Genomic DNA, 20,657 nt, shown 5'->3' with positions numbered 1-20,657 from the left:
CAGGGCTACACAGAGATGGCACAGTGGCTAAGAATATGGGCCGCTCTTTGATTTCAGTCCCCGGCACCCACACGACAGCTCAGAACTATCATAAGCAATGGATCCAAAGCCCTCTGCACGTAAGTACCTGAGTACAAAGTGACTCACGGGTTGAGCTGGTAGTTGTCACAGACCGGCAGCAGAATAATGAGAGAGCAAAACCCCAGAGACCACATGCTGTGTTCTGCATGAAGGAGACCCAACAAGCTAAGTCTCTCCTCCTTCCCCTCTCTGCACAGGATCATAAAGCCTAGGGCAGCCTTGGGCTCACTGTATAGACAGACCTGGCTAGCTTCCGATCCTGCTGGATCACAGACATGCATGCCACACTTGGTTCATGCAGTGCCAGGAATGGAACCGAGGGCTCTGTGGATGCCAGGCCAGCATGGAACCACGGAGCCCTATCTCCAGGCCACTTCCCCCCCACCAATAAAAAACAAGAAAACCAGAAAATGTGTATAAAGCTGTAACCGAAGTCAGGGAAAGAAACCTATCACGTGCTTTTGGTAGAAACAATCTCACACACACATTTACTTCCATCTTGTTTTAAAAGGCAAGGCAGAATCACATTCTTTCATTGGTATTTCTGAAGATATGCTCAATTTCAGAGCTTTTGGCTTGCTTTGCAGACTTCCGAAGAGTTGAGCCTGACAGCCTGGTAAGCCCGGGCCCATCTCTTGCACCAACCTTATGTAAGACAGACGGGCTGGGCTTGCCAGGCCTCTTGGAGCTGCTCCCACAGGCCAAGGGGTGACTTGGCTCATTGTCAGGTAGGTCATCAGAGAAGAGGGGGAGACTTCATCTTAGTGAAGACTTGGGTGGCTCAGCTGAGCTGGCCAGGTCTTTCTGCCCACCAGAATTGCTAGCAAGGGCTCCCCCATCTTAATCCTCTCAGGCAGCATGGTGTGCTAGGTCCCCATCCATTAGAATGCCTCGGAAGATCGACCGCCTGGTGGAAGGGAAGCTACTTTATTGCACAGATGGTCCTGTAAGGGAAAAGCAGCACACCGGGAGGACTGTCCTTGAGCCTCTACGATCACTTCACCTTGGTCAGCTTTAGAGTCCAGGCAAACTCCACGGGGAGAGCGGAAGGTGGCAAGGGTGGCAGGGAGATGAGGATGCCCTCCAGTGGATCCTGGGTCCAGCTCAGGTCTCCTTCCATTCCTAGCATTGTTATCTGCAGAAGGGGTGGGAACACCGGTTATTCACAGATGAGCAGACTGTGCCCCAAATATGGCAGGGGACAGCTGTGCTGGGACAGAGCAGTGAGGACAGGCTAGTGGGACAGACATTTGCAAGGAACCTGGGGAGGAAGAAGCAAAAGCCTGCCACTGCTTTTTCTTTTTTTCTTTTTGTTTTGTTTTGTTTTTGTTTTTTTTGAGACAGGATTTCTCTGTATAGCCCTGGCTGTCCTGGAACTCACTCTGTAGACCAGGCTGGCCTCGAACTCAGAAATCTGCCTGCCTCTGCCTCCCAAGTGCTGGGATTAAAGGCGTGTGCCACCACGCCCGGCTCCACTGCTTTTTCATAAAAGCGACATTTAGCCAGGTGTGGGGGCACAGGCCTGTAATCCTAGCACTGGGGAGGAGGAGATGGGAGTGAGGAGGTTTGGTCTTTTGCTATGAACTGTAATGCTAAATATTTGCCCCCTCCCCCAAAGCCTGCTTGTCCCCAGGGATGAGAGAATCTGCACATACACAGAGTAATGCTATGTGATCTTGTCCCTTAATTTAAAACTATTGGTTGAATAAAGATGCCAATAGCTTATAACTGGACAGAGAAGTAGGTGGGGTTTTGGTTCCCGGGCCTGGGGTCTAAGGCAGGACCACAAGATGGAGAGAGGAGTTACAAAAACATAGCCATGAAGGCTGGCCAATTGGAGTTAAGAGCAGCCCAGATGGACCATGGCAAGTTGTAACACTGGGGTGAATGATTGGGAAGTAGGCACAATAACACAGAGGGTGGACATCGGCCCAGCTCTAGTGCATTAAAGGCTTATTATAAATATGAAAGTTAGCCGGGCAGTGTTGGCACAGGCCTTTAATCCCAGCACTTGGGAGGCAGAGGCAGGCGGATTTCCGAGTTTGAGGCCAGCCTGGTCTACAGAGTGAGTTCCAGGACAACCAGGGCTATACAGAGAAACCAAAAAAAAAAAAAAAAAAAAAAAAAAAAGAAAGAAAGTTTTATGTTTTTCTCTGGAAACTGAATGATCAAAAGTGGGGTAGAAACATCCAATTGAGATTAGATACTTAATACAACACAGGAGGGCCACAGGTTGAGGTTAGCCTGAGCTACACAGAGAACTTAGCTTAAAACACGATAGCTGGGGATGTAGTTCAGTGGTGGAGTGCTTGGCTGAGCATGCCTAGGCCCTGGGGTCTATCCCCAGAGCTGGAAAAATGAAAAACAAACACTGATAGAGCTTCGAAGGTTTGTCAGAAGCCACGGAGGAAAGGCTAAGGCATGCAAGGGCGCTTTCTAGAGACAGCGCATCATTTTGCATGACCTGAAATGGGTGGGCCTAAGAATGCAGGGTCCTTAGAGACTTCATCCCAGGACTGCTTCTCATTGCTGACGTGCTTTTCCTGATACCATTACACAGCCTAATGATTTCTGGACATCAGCCCACCCTATTGTGCAGATTTTCTGCGGATCAACATGAAGATATACTTTCATATAGTACTGCTGTATAGACAAATTAATGATTCCATAACTCCTGATAATGATTTTATAGGGGTTACTAAATTGATATAAGTAATTTCAAGTCCTCTACAGAACAAAAGCTGCATTTAGAGCTCAGTAAATCTTCATGTGTCATGGGCTAATTGCACTAGAAGAAAAAAGCAGGAGAGGAACAAATTCACAATCAAGGAAAACATTCCTTCTAGGTTAGCTGTGAAACTATTATCTGGTAACTACAGGTCATAAACTGGGAATGGACAATTTATTGTAGGTGCAAGGACAGAAAATATTGACTAGTTTATCTATACAAAAATTTAAAATAATAAGACACAAGGCAGATGATTTGTCTCCTGACAAAACTGTCCTAACTTGTGGGATAAAACTTTAAACTTATAATGAACTTAAGGGGCTAGTAACAGATAAGTTTAGTGAGATACTAGTCTTAGTGGGAAGATGTGTAGACAATCCCGCTGTTATACCTCAAGTCTTATTGATTTATGACATGGATCATTGCCTTAAACTTATGATGAGCTTACTGGAATGTAAAAGTATTTAGAAAATCATGTAATCAATTACCCTGCTGTAACAGTTCTGCTTGCTGGTCGTTTTTTAGAGACAGTATTTATACTGAGGACGGAAGAAGAGTCAGAAAGTTGGTGCAATGCTGTGTCCTGCTGCAGTACCTGTGAAGGCCCGGGCAGGTCTGTGGCAGGAGGGACTGACAGAGTCTCCTTACCTTTGTGGCCGAGGTTGTTTTGGGAGATTTGAGGTTCATGACTCCATTTTCTGGCCAGTTCAGAAAAGTGGCATAAACAGCCGAGTCTTTAGTAGTGTACCTGGGAACAAAGAGACAGCGTTGCCCACGGCTGAGTCCAGCTGTATTCTCCGACAGACCGTCACATCCCCTTTAGATAGCTCACCCATTAAAGCCCTTGTGTTTGTCATGACTACTAGGAAGTGCTAGTAAGGTATTCAGAAAGGAAAGGGTCTAGAAAATTCTTTGGAATCTTCTATTATCCCTTCACTGGGTTGTTAAGGTTTGTTGAAAAATTAAAATTAACTCTTGGGCAATGCATTTTCTAGAGCTTTCCCGGCTGCCTCAATAACCTTTGCCCCCTGCCTCCCTGCATTCCCCCCAAAAAAGAAGAGAAAAGAAAGATGGTAGCCATTAATGGTGGTCCCAGCGCTACTCAGGAAGTAGATGCAGGTACATATCTGTGAGTTCAAGTCCAGCCTGGTCTACACACAGTTACATGGTGTCTCAAAAGGAAAAAAATAAATAAACCTCTGCTGGTATGGTAATGCACACATACAATCCTAGCTACTAAGGAGGCTGAGGCAGAAGGACAGCTTGTATCCAGGAGGTGGAGACAGCCTCTGCAGCATGGTGAAACCATGACCCCCACAGCGACGACAAAGCAGAACATGGACTTGCCATGTCCTACTTAGTAGGCGCTGAAGCCGTAGAACTTGCTACTGGAATCTTCTCAACTCCAGATCCAGGGGAAAACCACAGAGGGCGGAACAAGTGGGACATACAGAGGTGACACGTCCCTTGGCCCGAGAGGTCACCGTGTTCAAAGACAGGATAAAAACCACCTCACAGGAATTCATCCATGGGATTAATGTGTTCCCAGAGGAAGAAGAACACGGCACTCTGGCGTGACACCAGGCTCCCTGAGGTCAGGCCTGGGGCTCTGCTGGGCCTCACTCAGATGAGTTAACTAGCCCAAAGCAAGTCTATGAAGCAAGTACCATCACTCACTTCGCAGTTAAAGAAACTGAGGTCCAAGGTCAAATAACTAGATCTAGAAGTCCATGTACATTACAAATGGAAAAATGTAGGATGGAGCTCTGCGCAGGGTGGGTGGAGACAGAACCCATCTGGGGCATAAATCTTACAGCAAGAGGCAAGGCAGCCTCCACCCTAGGGACCAGGCTGGAAGGACCCGAGAATGTTCCAGGTCTTCGACAGGCACAGGCCAATGCCGGCACGCATCAGAAGTATCAAGTACAATACTGATATACTCTCCTGTGTTGTTTGAGCTCACTCAGAAGCTGGCTCTGGAAGCGGGGCACCCTCCACCGCATTTCGGACCCAAGCATGTGTCTCAAAGTGTCATGAGGCCCCTTGTCAGGGGCTGGGCTGCCCCCTAACTCCGTGTCAGGATGGGAAACAGAAGAACAGACCAAAAGCAAAAACCTTGAGTCTTTGAGAATAGCTAGGTTAGCCCTCTCCAAGAGGGCTCTCTTGCGCTGTCTATCCCTGATACACAATCACCTGTGGGGGGACCGGAAGCCAGAGGTTCAGCCCTGGGTCGCTCACCCACGGAGAGAAGGCACCTTTGCAACTCCGGCCAACTGCCCAGCTTCCCCAGCTGATTTCTGCTGCTGTCCGAGAGCCTCAGAGTGACAGCATCACTCACTGTACTGCTCTTACTTGAGTGAGAAGTCTCTGCTCTACCTGGACCCTCTGTCAGGAATGCCAGCCTTAAGGGCTTCCCCAAGTGCTTTTGGTTGGGTGTGCTAAGTACTCAGTTTGATATTTTGCCATCTGTCTATAATCAATCTACCTATAATCAATCTATCTATAATGTATGTATGTATGTATGTATGTGTGTATGTATCTATGTTTGTATGTATGTGTCTGTCTGTCTATCTATCTATCTATCTATCTATCTATCTATCTATCTATCTATCTATCAGCTATCGCTCGCTTGCTATTAATTCTTTGACTTTGGCTTTCCTGTCACTCTGAACTGAAACACGGCCACCATTAGTCATTCTCCTACCCCGAGAGAAGGCAGGGCTCACCACACAACTGTCTTGTACTTTTCAGACTGCACCCTCCAGGGTTTGGAGGCATAGATGGCTTCCCCGTTGATCTGCAGCCACTTGCCAACAGCAAGAAGCCTTTCTTGGAAGATGGGGACGATCAGGCCATCTTTAGTTGGTCCAATGTTGAGAAGATAGTTGCCTCCCAAACTTACCGTCTGAACCAGTTCCTAAAGAGGGCAGAAACAAGGACAGCTGAGGCGTGACTACCAAGCTGGCAGTGTCTAGAACACACAGACATTTAGGAATATTAAGAGGGAAAAAGCCCTGGCTTCAGGCCTTAGCACCACAAAGGGAACACTGGGGGGTGAGTTACACTCTGGGGCTGGGCAGGGCAGCAAGTCTCCGAGTTGTTTAAGTACAGATCATGTGCCCCTTCGGCAACACCGATGCAAGCCAAGCCGGGAATACTGGCCCGTGCCTGTAATTCCAGCACCTGAGGTGGGAAAGGGCAAGATGACCAGGAGTTCAAAGCTAGCCTTGGCTACCAAGTTTGAGGCCAGCAGGGACTCCATGAACACCCAGTCTCAACAAAGAACTACCATAAAGAGACATTCCTAAGGCATCCTGGAGTGGAGGTGTCTGCTGTGACCTCTTAAACAACAGTCACTCAAGGCAACCCAGGACTGATTTTACATCCAGATGCATTACAGATGCATCCAGATGCAGATTTACATTACATCTGCTGATTTGTGATTTCACATAGCTGCAGCTATACACGGCACTACATCCCATACCCAAGCGCTCTTCAGCCATAGTGCTCAAAAGCTGTCCCGTCTACTGAAGCACCATTACAGCTGCAAGAAACAGAAACCACGCACATGCGAACTGAGATCCTCCTGGGAGGGGCTGGGACAACGATGGCCCAGAGGGCGAGCATTTGCTTTATGAACAAGAAGAGCTGAGCTCAGAATTAACGTTCAAAACAAGACACGCCACAACAATGGCCAAAAACCTCTGGGTGTCGTGGGGCGTGCTTGTAATGTCGGTCCTGGGGAGCAACAGAAGGCTCACTGCAGTAGCTGGTAGGGGAGCCTAGCGGAGTGGCCAGTGCCAGGCCAGTCAGAGATCTTGTCTCCCCAAATAGATGGAAACTGAGGTTGCACTGGATGTCACAAACACACGTGCATACCCACATCAAAACAAACCCTAGTACATGCACATTACATGTGTATACGCGCGCGCGCACACACACATACAAACACACACACACTCTTTCCACAAAGAAGAAAAAGGAAAGTTTTGGAAGACCATCCCCATAGCTAGAGATTTCCCTGGGGCTGAGAAGATGGCGAAGGAAATGACTTCAGAAGATGAAACCCCTCACCACCGAGATGAACAGCCTAGGTTGGGTCCTCGGGAAGCACAGGTGGAAGGAGAGCCGTGACTCTCAAGCTGCCCTCTGAGCCCTGCATGTCCAATGTGGCCCACGCTCGCCCCCACCCCAAACAAATAAGGGGTCTGTCTCTGAGGTGGTTTGAACATGCTTGGCCCAGGCAGTGGTACTTTTAGGAGGTGTGGCCTTGTTGGAGGAAGTTTGTCACCGTTGGGGTGGATAATGAGACCCTCCTTCTAAGCACGCGAGAGCCAGTCGCCTCCTGTTTGCCTTTGGAACAAGACGTAGAACTCTCAGCTCCTCTTGCACCAAAGCTGCCTGGATGCTGCCATGTTCCCACCTTGATGAAAACAGACTGAACTCTGGCCCTGCAAGCCAGCCCCAGATTAGATGCCCTTATGAGAGTTGCTTTGGTCATGGTATCTCTTCCCCCCAGTAGAACCCTAACTAAGACAGTCTCCATGGACTGCGGCCCGAGCAGGCTCTAGCGACTGGACTCCAGGTTAGACGGCAGCTCTGAGACAGGCAAACAGCTAGGGCAGTGCTCTTACCTCGATGATTTCATTTTCGTTGGCGATGGTCGACATGGTCATGTCTCTCCGATAGCCCCAGGATGCCCTGTCCACGCTGGTGCACATCTCCCACTTGTGGTCTGGCAAGCTGTGTGGCTTGTATTTGTCTTGGCAGTTGTAGTACCCTCCGTGATGACAGGAGCAGTTCTGACCCCACCGGTCATTTACCACCACCACATCCTAAAGGAGGAAGGGGGCGGGGTCATTGCACGGCACCGCCTGGCTCCTTTATGCCATGCAGAGCCATCTGGCAACAGTCTATTGGCAAGGAAGGACAGCAGGACTGGCTACTCTAGTGCTTAACCGCCGCCCACCCCACCCCACCCCTCGCCCTGTGCTATCTTGCTCTAAAGGGCACATGTGGGACTCTAGACATTTTTAGCTGTCCCAGTGAGGACAGTGCTGCTATCCAGTGGGAGAGACCAGAGATGCTAAGAAATGTCTTACGGTACTGAAGGCAGTGCCTATTACAAAGTGGCATCCAGGGCTGGAGAGATGGCTCAGTGGTTAGGAGCACTGGCTGCTCTCCAGAGGACCTGGGTTCAATTCCCAATAACCACAAGGCAGCTCAAAACAAACAAAAAAAAAACCTGTCTGTAACTCACAGCCTCCCACAGCACAGATACACACGGAGGCAAATTCCAATGCACGTGAAATAAAAAAGGAAAAACAAAAACAAAAAAACCAAAGCAGCATTCAGCCGCTAATGTGAGCAGTGCCCGAGCCCGGGGACCCGGCCAATGGTGCTGGGGTAAGGGTGCACATGGCGGAGTGCCTGTGGGCCCAGGAGATGGCTCAGTGGGTAAAGCACTTCTGTGTCAGTGTGGGGACTCTCCGGCACTCATTTGTAAAAAAAGGCAGGCAGGAGACAGGAGAGATGGCTCAACAGTTAAGAGTGCTTGATGCTTTTACAGGGGATTGGCGCCACTTTCTGGCTTCTATGGGCTTTTGCCTACATACATTACACATAAACTTACACAGGCATACATTCATACACATATAATAAACTATTTTTTTTGTTTGTTTTTTTGGATTTGGTTTTTTTGAGACAGGGTTTCTCTGTGTAGCCCTGGCTGTCCTGGAACTCACTCTGTAGACCAGGCTGGACTTGAACTCAGAAATCCGCCTGCTTCTGCCTCCCAGAGTGCTGGGATTACAGGCGTGCGCCACCACCACCCGGCTAATAAACTATTTAAAACCTCGTATGGATGTTTTGTCTGCATCTGTCTGTGTACAAGTGTGCAGGGCCCAAGAAGGCCAGGAGAGGGCGTCGGCTGCCCTTGTACTGTAGTTTCAGGTGATCCGGCTTGGCTTCACCAAGTGTGAGCATGCTGGGTCAGGAACTCTGTGGGTCCCTGCGAGTCTCCTGCTTTAACCACTAAGCCCTCCCTGTCAGTTTTTAAAATGTGACTGATATTGGCTTCCTTCCCACACTGCATCTCTGCTTCTATTTTTCCTCTGTGATCCTCCTTAGTGGCACTGTCATCCCATGTAGCACACAGCCTTGCTCCTTGAAGGCACAGCCCGGAAGAAAGGCGCCTACCGCAGAGGCATCGGAGGAATCAACCATCCTAAGTTTGGTTTGTCAAGACAAGGCTGTAGACCAGGCTGACCTCGAACTCACAGAGATCTACCTGCCTCTGCCTCCGGAGTGCTGGGATTAAAGGCATGCACCATCATGCCCAGTTTGTTAATTTGTTTATTTTCTTTTAAAGATTTATTTATTTATTATATGTAAGTATGCTATCTCTGTCTTCAGACACTCCAGAAGAGGGCGCCAGATCTCATTACAGATGGTTGTGAGACACCATGTGGTTGCTGGGATTTGAACTCAGGACCTTTGCAAAAGCAGTCAGTGCTCTTATCCGCTGATCCATCTTAAGAGTCTTACTATGCGGTCATGGCTGGCCTGGGAACACACTGGGTAGACCAGGCTGGCCTCAAACTCCCAGAGATATATCCACCTGTCTCCTGAGTGCTAGGATTAAAGACATGTACCGCCATACCTGGCCCATCTCAAGTCTGGATGGGCCGTCAACTGCTCACTCAAAAAGGTATGGCAGAGACGGGGCACCATGGTGACTAACAGAGTGTTTTCCCTTTAAACGCTGAGCAGAGACAGATGTGGACAATTTAGACCACAGCATTCAGTGTTAACTACCTGGGGATGAACTGAACATCTGGGAGTCCCCAGAGACTCTGGCAAGTCCCCGGAAGCCCTGCTGTTAGCCCACTCTCCCATGAGTGAGTCTCCACCACTCGGGGTCCCCCCCTCAACAGCTTCCAGGTTTCTGAGTTCAGTAATGACTACACAGTCTGACCCCACAGCCAGGAATCCACCAGGGCACCTTCATCCAAGCTTAGCTGTGGTGCTTCTGAGTACACCCAGGCTGTGCCTGCTAAGCACCCGCCCTACCGCTGGCCACCCCTCCAACTACCAATCTCCTCAGCCCCCCACTCCTCTCTCCCTCTCCCTCTTTTGTTTTTGCTTTTTGAAATCATATTTTCTGAGGCTCTGGCTGTCCCAGAACTTACTCTGTGGACCAGGCTGGCCTGGAACTCATAGAGATCTGCCTGCCTCTGCCTCCCAGATGCTGGGATCAAAGGTGCGTGCCACCCCCGCCTGCCACCCCTGCCCAGCCCAAGCCACTTTTTACTTAGATCTTTCTTTAAAATCTATAAAGTCAAGAACATGTACAATCTTTGACATTTTCTATCATAAAGATTAAGACTTCTGCCATTCAGTAAAAGTTCCATAACACAACATACGAACAAACGGGCCCTATGTACCACACCAGCCAGTTATGGGGAAGGTTCAGTTAGTTAAGCACCCTTTAAGACTCAGGCGTAAAGCTAGGAGTGGTGCCTCACCCCTGCAGTAATCCCAGCTCTTGAAAAGCCGGAGACTAGATTGCTGTAAATTCCCCTGCCGTCGAAGCCTGCCATTCGGGACTGACAGCTGAGACTACAGGTTAGTGTCGGCATCTCAATCATACTCTCTTGAGGTAACCACCTACCTTGACCGGGCTATCGTTGTAGAGCCAAGCGAGGAAGCCCGTGGAGTTCCAGTAGGTATCAGGGCACTCCCACTCCCCGTCAGACCAGATCAGGTCAGGCTTGTAGCTGGAAGACATGTGACCAGAACAGTTTGTCATCTAAATCTAGTCCAGTCTTACAGATAGACAGTTACAACAAATATTTAAAAATCAGAGCTGGAAGTTTTGCTTATCGTATGTGAGGCCGTGGGTTCCTTTCCTAACCTGTCAGAAAGAAAAGTCTCTTGACTGGAAAGGACCATAAAAATTACAATGCAGAAACCAAAGAGATAAGAAATTGGGTTTCTGGGGCTGGAGAGATGGCTCAGCAGTTAAGAGCACTCACTGCTCTTCTGAATGTCAGAAAAATTGGGTTCAAATCCCAGCGATGACATGGTGGCTCAACCACCGTAAAGAGATCTGATGCCCTCCCTCTTCTGGTGCATCTGAAGGCAGATACAGTGTGCTTAGATATAGTAATAAATAAATCAGCCAGGTGGTGGTGGCGCACGCCTGTAGTCCCAGCACTCTGGGAAGCAGAGGCAGGCAGATTTCTGAGTTTGACGCCAGCCTGGTCTACAGAGTGAGTTCCAGGACAGCCAGGGCTACACAGAGAAATCCTGTCTTGAAAAAAAAAAACCGAATCCAAAAAAAAAAAATCAATCAATCAATCAATCAATCAATCTTTAATTTTTTTTCCTAACACAATCACTGTCTAAAAGAGCCTCAGAGACAGGGTGTGGAGAGCTGCCTCAGTAGTGTGGCGCCAGCAGTAGACGGCGGCTCATGCTCTGGAAGAGCACCGACTTTGGTCTGATTTCCCATACCACACTGGAGGCTCACAATCACCCATACTCCAGTCCCCCGGGATCCGATGCCACTTTCTGGCCTCTGTTGGCACCAGGTGTGCACAGAGAGCATAGACAAACATGCAGACAAAACACCCAAACAGCTAAAGCAACTGTTTTGAAATACGAGCTGCAGGGTGCTGGTGAACCGGCCGGCTCAGTGTGTAAAGGCGTCTGCTTGCCAAGTCTAACCACCCGAGATCCACCCCTGGGGCGCCGACTCTGCAAGTGGTCTTCTGACACCGTGGCACATGCATGCACACACATCCCAAATCCACTAAAATGTAATAATAATAGTAACAATAGCAATAGTGATAATAATAAACTGCGGTGCAAAGGCACATTTCCTCCAATCTCCTTTGTCGTCCCCTTTAGAAAAGGAGCTGTCATCAGTATCTAGGGTTTGCTTCCCTTCAAGCAACTAGCTCTAATTAGGGGTGCTGCTCCCAGGGCTTGACAATCACTGCAGGGGTGAGCGAGCCTGCTTACTGCTTGCAGCCGACCCGGCTTTGCTTCCCAGCGGCATGGCTGGCGGCTCACAACTGCTTAGTTCAGGGAATTTGATGCTTGCTGGCTTCCCCAGGCACCTGCTGCCCATGCTGTATATAAACAACACACAAATAATAATTAAGTTCTGGAAAAGAGGGTGGTGCATGGGCAGGCCAGGAGGCTCAGCCTGAGCTGGCAAAGCTCCGGCCGCCAAGATGGATGGCCTCAGTTTGATCCCCGGAATCCTCGTGGGAGGAGAGGACAGACTTCCGCAGGCTGTTCTCTGACTTCCATGTGTGTGCTCAGAACAAATACACACTCATGGACACAACCTAATCAAATGTGACTGAAAAGACAACAGCAGTGCTCGCAGCATGGGCTGTGTGGCTCAGTGGTAAAGCACTGCCCAGCAAGTCCAAAGACTTGGGTCTTGTCTGGGACCAAGAAAAAAAAAAAAGCTAGGTGTGGTAGCATTTGGAAACCTGAACCTGAGTTAGGAGACTTGCAAATTAGAGGCTAGGCTGGGGCTCTATGCCCTTTCCGTCAGCTCCCGGGATTACTAACAACCCCCACTCCCTTCAGGGATAGATAAGAAAGCAAGTGGGAGATTAAGCAAGTTGCTCTAAGCCACAAACTTTACAAAAGAAAAAAGCCAGAGGCACAGGCACATACTTATAATCTCAATATGCAGAACTTCCGCAACCAACAGGTCTGCTATAAACTTGAGGCCAGCCAAGGTTAGATAAGATTAGACATAGAAGGAGGAGGGAGAGGAAAGAAGAAAAACCACAACAAAAAACCCAAAAACTAAACTTGATGTCAGAACTCCAGACATCTGCACTTGACCAGCCCTCTGTAGATGTTTTTTTTTTTTTTTTTTTTTTTTTCCGAGACAGGGTTTCTCTGTGTAGCCCTGGCTGTCCTGGAACTCACTCTGTAGACCAGGCTGGCCTTGAACTCAGAAATCTGCCTGCCTCTGCCTCCCAAGTGCTGGGGGATTATAGGCATGCGCCACCATGCGGCTCCTCTGCAGGTGTCTTACAATCGGTTCCAGATAGTCATCTGGCTAGAACCAGATGCAAGGGGACTGGCTAGAAGCTGGGGACGGTGGCTCATCACTCAGGGAGGCAGCAGTACTGCCTGAAATTAGAGGCCAGCCTAGGTAACAAAGGAAGACGTGTCTTAAAAGTAAACCAACCAACCAACCAACCAACCAGTCATCTTGGAACAGTGGCTCCGGCCTGAAATGCTCACATTTCAGGCTAAAGCAGGAGCATCAACAAGGACTACAAAGTGAGATCTTACCATAAAAAAAGAAAAACGCCAGGCCTGGCGGCACACACCTTCAATCCCAGCACTTGGGAGGCAGAGGCAGGTGGAGCTCTAAGTTTGAGGCCAGCCTGGTCTACAGAGTGAGTTCTAGGGTAGCCAGGGCTACACAGAGAGACCTTATCTTGAAAAACCAAGAGGAGCTACAGAGATGGCTCAGCGGTTAAGAGCACTGACTGCTCTTTCAGAGGTCCTGAGTTCAAATCCCAGCAACCACATGGTGGCTCACAACCATCTGTAATGGGATCCGATGCTCTCTGAAGACAGCTACAGTGTACTCATATATAAAGTAAATAATTCTTTTTTTTTTTTAAAGAAGTCATTGGCCAATTGCTGGGCAGAAGGAATGGGCAGAACTTCCAGATCTCTGCAGGAAGAGATAGACACAAGGAGAGGGGAGGGGCAAGGGGAGGGAGAAGAAAGCAGGGAAGAAGAGAGAGAGAGAGAAAGAGAGAGAGAGAGAGAGAGAGAGAGAGAGAGAGAGAGACTGTCATGCTTCAGAGGAAGAAATGGCGACCAGCCCCTATGAGATCTCAGGCAGAGCAGGCCTGTGGCTGCTCTCACAGGCGGTGGGCGGTTGGGGGTGTTGAGCAGAGATGTAACTGAGTGACTGGAGTTGAAGGCAGGTGGAGAGGTGCCGGTATTGATAAGGGCACGCTTCTCCAGGCGGGAGATAAGTAGCACCCAGCAATTGTGCCAAAAATGCAAGTTGAAATTGAGCAACAAGTGTGTCTGAGATTTTTATCACTGGATCCAGGAAATCTGGCGGGGGTGGGGGGTGGGGTGGGGGGTGGGGGGGTGCTGGCAGCGCTGTTTGTTCCCAGGGCTTAGGTGGGGTAGCAAAGGCTACAGTTAGCAACAACTCTCCATTGCAAGCAGTTGATTTGAGAATGGTGACCTCTCCGAGGTCCTGACTAGGCCCAGTGGCAAGGAGGGCTCCGAAGCTCTGGCTTCAACACGACACACACTGACACACCACACACCAACACACCACACACCGACACACCACACACCAACACACCACACACCACACACCGACACACCACACACCGACACACCACACACCGACACACCGACACACCACACACCGACACACCACACACCGACACACCACACACCGACACACCACACACCAACACACCGACACACCACACACCGACACACCACACACCGACACACTGCCAGCCAGGGCCCTGTGACTGTGGCATCAGTAAGCAAGCACAGCCCAGAAGGGAAGCAAGCTTAGCACTCACATAAACACCACTTTTATCATTTTGATGTGTGTAGTGTTTTTCACAGAGCAGCCTCGGACCTCAGCCCCATAAAGGCACTCCACAGAGGTCAGGCCCCAGCCGCTCCTGCTTCTTACCTGTTGACAAGGTCATATAGCTCTGGCATGGTTTTTGCGGTGACGAAATGCTGAGTTTTGAAGCCATTTTTCTTATCGAGTAGGTAGAGTGGATGGAACCACTCCAAGAGCGAGTGGTAGAGACCATAGCGTATGTTCCTTGAACAGAAAAAATACAGCAGCAGCTGGCATTAGGCAGAGAGGAAACCATTTGCTTTACGAAAAATCAGGCTAGGTGTTGAGTCAGCACTTTGGAGCAGGAGGCAGAGGGATCAGGAGCTCAAGGTCCTCTTTGGCTATAAGTGGGCTTGATGCCAGTCTAAGCTGTCTTAGAGCTTTCATTTAAATAATTTTTTAACATGCACATGCACACACACACACACACACACACATATATTTTTGAGACAGGGTCTCAATATGTAGCCATGGCCAGCCTGGGACTGGCTATGTAGACCAGGCTGGCCCCAAACACCACCACCATCTTCCTACTTTATTTTTTATGGTGCTGGGAATCATCTATGCAAGGCAAACATTCAATCACGTGCTACATCCTCATCTGTACTAAATACTTCTTTAAAGAACTAGAAGAGAGGAGACTGACAAGTGAAAGATAGATGATTAAGGATATAGAACTGCTAATCGCCCTGATTTGTTCATTGTATGCTGCTTTCATGTCACGCTGTGCCTCATAAAAATGTACACTTCTTATGGTTCAGTTAAGACATGGTGCTGTGCAAACATTACAGTGTAGGTAGTAAAGAAAAATAACACAGCAAGGAAGAACTGAGGTGTGTGTGTGTGGGGGGGGGTGTCATTTCAGTGTGTGACTCGGGGACTAACCACAACAGAGTAGGTATCAATGCATTCTGCTTGGTGCCATAGGTCTGGAAGCCCAGCACCTGGAACGCAGAGGCAGGAGGATTACATCAAGTTAGAAGGTAGCTTGGTCTGCTCAGCAAATCTCAAGCTCTTCAGGAATACAGAGCAAGGTCCTGTCTCACAAGACCAAACCAAACAAAAAAAAAAAACCCAGCTGCTTCCAAAGTCCAGGTGCGACCCACACCTAAGGTCACGTGGACATTTCTCACGGGGTTAGCAGCCAAGTGCAGCACGGGGCACGGAACAGAGCAGGGAACAGGCGTCAGCTAATGCATTCTTGTTCTTTTGGGGTTTTTTGGTTTTTGTTTTTTGATTTTTTCGAGACAGGGTTTCTCTGTGTAGCCCTGGCTGTCCTGGAACTCACTCTGTAGACCAGGCTGGCCTCGAACTCAGAAATCTGCCTGCCTCTGCCTCCCAGAGTGCTGGGATTACAGGCGTGCGCCACCACCGCCCGGCAGCACATGCATTCTTACAGGTCCAGGTAGACCACTGGACGGTGCCAGCTCCGCGATCTCTGTCTTAGCTCTCAGCTTGTTCCAGGAATTGGTCCTGGGCAGTGTATACCACAGCATAGCTGTGTCCCAGTCAAACTCCATTCCTATAAACAGGTGGCCAGCTTAGGCCTCAGAGTCACAGCAGAAAGTAATCTTAAAGGCAAACATTGCCAGTAGGGTTTGGATACGCACTGGTGTTTGGGGACTGGGCTTGGAGCTGTGGCTTGAATCTGCACTGTCGCCGCCCAGGCCCATGTTCTGAAGGCTCTTTCCTTTCCTAATCGTGCTGTTCTGGGAATCCGTGGGCCTCTTAGGAGGTGGACATGCTGGCCAAAGCAGGACACCTCAAGGACACCCTCTGGTTCCTGCTGTTCCCTAACTGTTAGATATGTGAATGGCTAACCTCTACCACAGTGTGTGGACGCCAGGTATGCAGCTGCTCACCATGCTGGTCTGAAAACCAACCTTCCCTGCCTGAAGCTGCTTTTAACAGGTATGGTGGTCACTACCACACAAGTACCTAATGCAGTCAGTGCAGGAGCAACCGCTTAACACACATGAATGAGGTCCTGTGTTTGACCCTCAGCACCAAGACCCAAAGCCACCCCACCTCTGTCATATCCAATTAATAATAGAAATTAATAGAAAAGTTAATTCCTATTATTATTTTTATTATCATTACTATTTAGCTTTTTGAGATATAGTCTTGTTTAGCCCAGGCTAGCCTCATACTCGCTATATACCTAAGGCCAGCCTTGAACTCCTAACCCTCCTGCCTCTTCTACCCAAGTGTTAGCATCATGTCTGGCTACTCTGTCTGGCTTGGGTTACTTTGCCTCCCAAGTAACTAGCACCAGTCTGGCTAGTTACCCCCGTAAAGTGACAAATACTGAAGTGTGCTGAGGAGAATCAGTTGTGTGTTGGCCTCTTTAGTTTTTGATCGGCCATTACCAGAGTTTGCCCTCAGGCTTGAATAGCTTGGTGTTGGGTGTGGTAGCTATGGAGGAGAGAGGTGGGAGCCAGTTCCTGGCTTCCATCACATATTGGAGAAGGCTCTGTATCACAAGCTCTCCCATGGGAATCCTTCGCAGGCTGCAAGCAGACCATCACGGTTTGCGACAGGGGTACTCCACCCCCACTGTGAACTTTCTCCAGATCACCTTTGGTTCTGTGAAAACCCCCCAAGTCTCACACTCAAAGCCTGGGAGGCCATCTGCTCCCTGGCTAAATGACCCTAGCAGACAGACAAGAGGACACGGGACGAGTCTCCGGAAGGCCGGATGGCAGGGATGGAGGAGTAGCTGGCTAGCCACAGACACGCACCTCTTGCGCACGGCTGCTCCCAACTCACCAACCAAATCACGGTGGGGACCCACGTCCTTCGAGTTCCAGTTCCAAGACGCAGAGCTTGGCCAGTTTGTGAAGCCTTCGTGATGTTTTGTGGTCAGAACAACATACCTGCAGGCATCAAAACCAAACAAGAACAAAGGCGATGTTCACAACCGTGACCTTGCCTGGCATGCCTGAGAATTCTGACACATTGGACAGGCCTTGATTAAAGGATATGCCCTGGGATGCGTCACTATGACAGCCACGATGCTTCTGCAGTGATAATATCCCCGAACAGGTGTGACTCAAGAATGGACGGAGGCACTGGAGGCCCAGAGGGGAGGGAGGCTGGCAAGAGAAAAGCCGTGCTACTTAGCTCTCAGGCTCACTCCTGGGAATAAGGGATGAACCCGTTTCAACCCTCTGCCCTGTTCTGTTGGCAAGAGCAAAATAGACACAGCAACTGCTCATTTTTTACCAATATTGTGAAACTGCCTCTCATTTAAGGTGGCAAAGGCTCAAACATCTGGGACTGAAAATATAAGTGTGGAGATAGATGATCAATTCATTCAATATATCATTTCCTTTTATAGAAAAAGATAACATGTATGTGAGATTTCATCACCAGCTGCTGTAGGGGCCCCTGGACTTCAGGGCAGTACCCTAGGCTCATACAAACAGTGTCCTTCATGTAATACATCTCTTTCCCTTTTAAACAGTCCTTCTGACACATAAAAACCCTTCCCACTCAACAAGCAAATAACCACTCCCTCTGGGTATGGCTTGCAGAGCCTGGGTGCAGTGGTCAAGAGCTTTTTCCAGGTCGTAGATCTGCAGTCTAGGCTGCACCAGGCTTCTGTCCTTCTCTGGGTTAGTCACTTCGTGCAGAAAACAGGAAGTCTGGAAAGAAGTTGGAGTTCAACTTTTTTCATTTGTAAATTAAGGCAGCGGTGGTGCAAGCCTTTAATCCCAGCACTTGGGAGGCAGAGGCAGGCTAATTTCAGAGTTCAAGGCCAGCCTGGTCTACAGAGAGAGTTCTAGGACAGCCTGGGCTATAACAAACAAACAAAACAAAACAAAACAAAACAAACAAGGCTCTTAGAGATGGCTGGAAGACAGATTTCTGTTCCCTCAGGCCTTTTACTCCTACACAGTAAAGGCTGAAATACTGTCAGCTACACACGGCCTTTCCCTTCAGTAGGAGAAAACCCGAGGTCCAGAGGAAACAGAAAGCTGGAGTTTGGCAGAAGAATCAATGAGAGAGTGGAGGCTGTCCTCCCAGTGGCCAAATCCCTCTGACCAATGCCGGCCAATATTTTCTCTGGCTTAGAGGGCTCTCAAAACGCACTACCTCTGGAGGGCTCTGACCAAACAACCCCCTCCCTCTTCTGAGTTCTTCTATAAGGAAGTGAGAAGTGAGGGAGGCTTCCAAAGAGCAACCCCAAACTCCCATCCTTCCTTCTCCCTTTAGAGGCACAGGGCTACAAAGAAGTCAGGCGGCTTCTTTTTATAAGCTTCCACGGACGCTGCGCATAGCCTAAGGGAACTGGCCAGGTCCACAACTCAGGGCCACTGACGGGAATCTGGGCTGCGTTCTGGACCTTTCAAACGAGACACCGGTGTAGCCTGGCTCTAGTCTCTCTCCGCATAGGTGTATTACCTAGGGCTTTCCCGCCTTATTTGCTTATTTATTTATTTAAAACTGATCCTCAGCTGGATTCTCTTCTTGAGCATCAGTGCTCCTTCCTCCAGGATGCAGAACGCAGGGTCCGGGACCTTCCGAGGTCAGGCAGCGCCGGCCATGGGCCTGCCTGGTCCCGCCTCGCGCCCGTCCCGCACTCACTTGGCCCCGGCAGCCTGGAAGAGTTCGGCCCACTGGTCCGGGTGGAAGAAGCGCGCTGTGAACTGTGGTGCGAAGTCGGCGTAGCTGAAGCCGGGCGGGTAGTTTTCTTTCATGAAGCGCTCGTAGGCCGGCATCCGATCGCCCTGCCAGTGCCACCAGAACCACTCACTGCCCCAGGCAGGCACCGAGAACACCCCCCAGTGCACGAACACCCCGAACTTGGCCTCGTCGAACCATCTCGGCAGTGGCCGCGAGTCCAAGCTCTGCCAGTCCGGAGTGAAGCGGCGCGGAGCCAGGGCCACTGCCGGGGCCGCAGTCGCCAGCAGCACCAGCAGCCCAGAGCCCACCGACCACCAGTCACTTTTCAGCTTCCCCATCCTTGTTTCCGGGCCCGCACCGCCCCCCTCTTAACACGCAGGCGCCGGTTGTAGCCCCGCCTCTCAGAGTAACGATTGGCTTGGAAGGAGAAGAGGCGGGGTCAGGCTTACAGTCCTGCAGGCCATTTGAGGCACCGCCTCTGGAGCGCCCTCTGGCATTGAAAGGGAGAAAGACCTAAGGCTGACTCTGAACTATTGAACTAAAATTCCGTAGAGTCCCCTAAGGATTTAATTGCCGGCTTTCCGCAAGTGGGAAAAGACCCAAGGTGTGGGAAAAACTTGGAGAAGTCCACGTTGTTGCACCAATGTTTAGGGGAAGGCTGAAACCAGATCGTTTTATTTAGTGACTATTTAGGAGCCATGGGTTCGCTGTACATCCAGCCAGCAGGTGGAGCTTAGCAGATGGGAGAGTGGTATAAGAGATTTAGAAATAACAAGATAAGAAGGAGCTTTATGCAGAGGGAGAGAAATAGCTGCAGAAAGATTAAGGGCAGGTATGGTTATTTTGGCTAATCTTTTGTCCGTTGAATTTAACTTTGAGAACTCCAAGGCACTTAAACTTTTATTTTTTATTTTTTTAAAGATTTATTTATTTATTATAAAGTGTAAGTACACTGTATAATGTAAGTACACTGTAGCTGTCTTCAGACACACCAGAAGAAGGCATCAGATCCCATTACAGATGGCTGTGAGCCACCATGTGGTTGCTGGGAATTGAACTCAGGACCTCTGGAAGAGCAGTCAGTGCTCTTAACTGCTGAGCCATCTCTCCAGCCCTAAACATTTTATCTTAAAATTGTAACTTAATTTTATTTTGAGATAAGGGGGTCTTCAACTAGCTCAGACTGGCTTCGCACTTACAGTTACAGTAACTTTGCCTTCCTGATCCTCCTGCTTGTACCTCAGGAGAGCTGGGATTACAGGTGAGATAGTACTGCCATTCCTGGTTTTATGTAGTACTGACCTTTGAACACCCAGAGATTTGCTCATGCCAATGAAGCACTCTACTGGCTAAGCTGTCCCTCACAAACTTTGAGGGTCTCTCAGAGAGCTTAGCATCTCACTGAAGAAAACCTGACTTGGGAGCTGCGGGGCAGTTCAGGAGTAGAGCACTTGCTTGGTGAAGGGGCTTAAAAAAGAAAGGATTGGGGGTTTAGAGAAAATGTGGCACGGCGGTGCGGGGGAAGGGGGTGCCCAGGCGGGCCCTTGCCCCAGCACCTCT

The 20,657-nt window shown here is 49.4% G+C and overlaps 1 protein-coding gene across 1 annotated transcript; it reads right to left on the bottom strand.

Moving 5' to 3' along the window:
- Nucleotides 1-568: 568 nt before the first annotated feature.
- Nucleotides 569-19,471, bottom strand: Fuca1 (alpha-L-fucosidase 1). The gene is made up of 8 exons (XM_052177754.1): nucleotides 19,059-19,471; nucleotides 17,210-17,344; nucleotides 14,535-14,672; nucleotides 10,482-10,587; nucleotides 7,444-7,644; nucleotides 5,536-5,726; nucleotides 3,458-3,557; nucleotides 569-1,216 (listed from the first exon to the last, which is right to left on the bottom strand). Exons 1-8 carry the CDS (start codon nucleotides 19,433-19,435, stop codon nucleotides 1,076-1,078), a joined length of 1,389 nt encoding a protein of 462 aa, XP_052033714.1. The 5' UTR covers nucleotides 19,436-19,471; the 3' UTR covers nucleotides 569-1,075.
- Between the last annotated feature and the right edge of the window lie 1,186 nt (nucleotides 19,472-20,657).

Source organism: Apodemus sylvaticus, chromosome 3 (genome assembly GCF_947179515.1).
Source record: "Apodemus sylvaticus chromosome 3, mApoSyl1.1, whole genome shotgun sequence".
Classification (NCBI taxonomy): Eukaryota; Metazoa; Chordata; class Mammalia; order Rodentia; family Muridae; genus Apodemus; species Apodemus sylvaticus.
The sequence above is the reverse complement of the archived record's forward strand: the minus strand, read 5'-3'. Positions and strand labels throughout refer to the sequence as shown.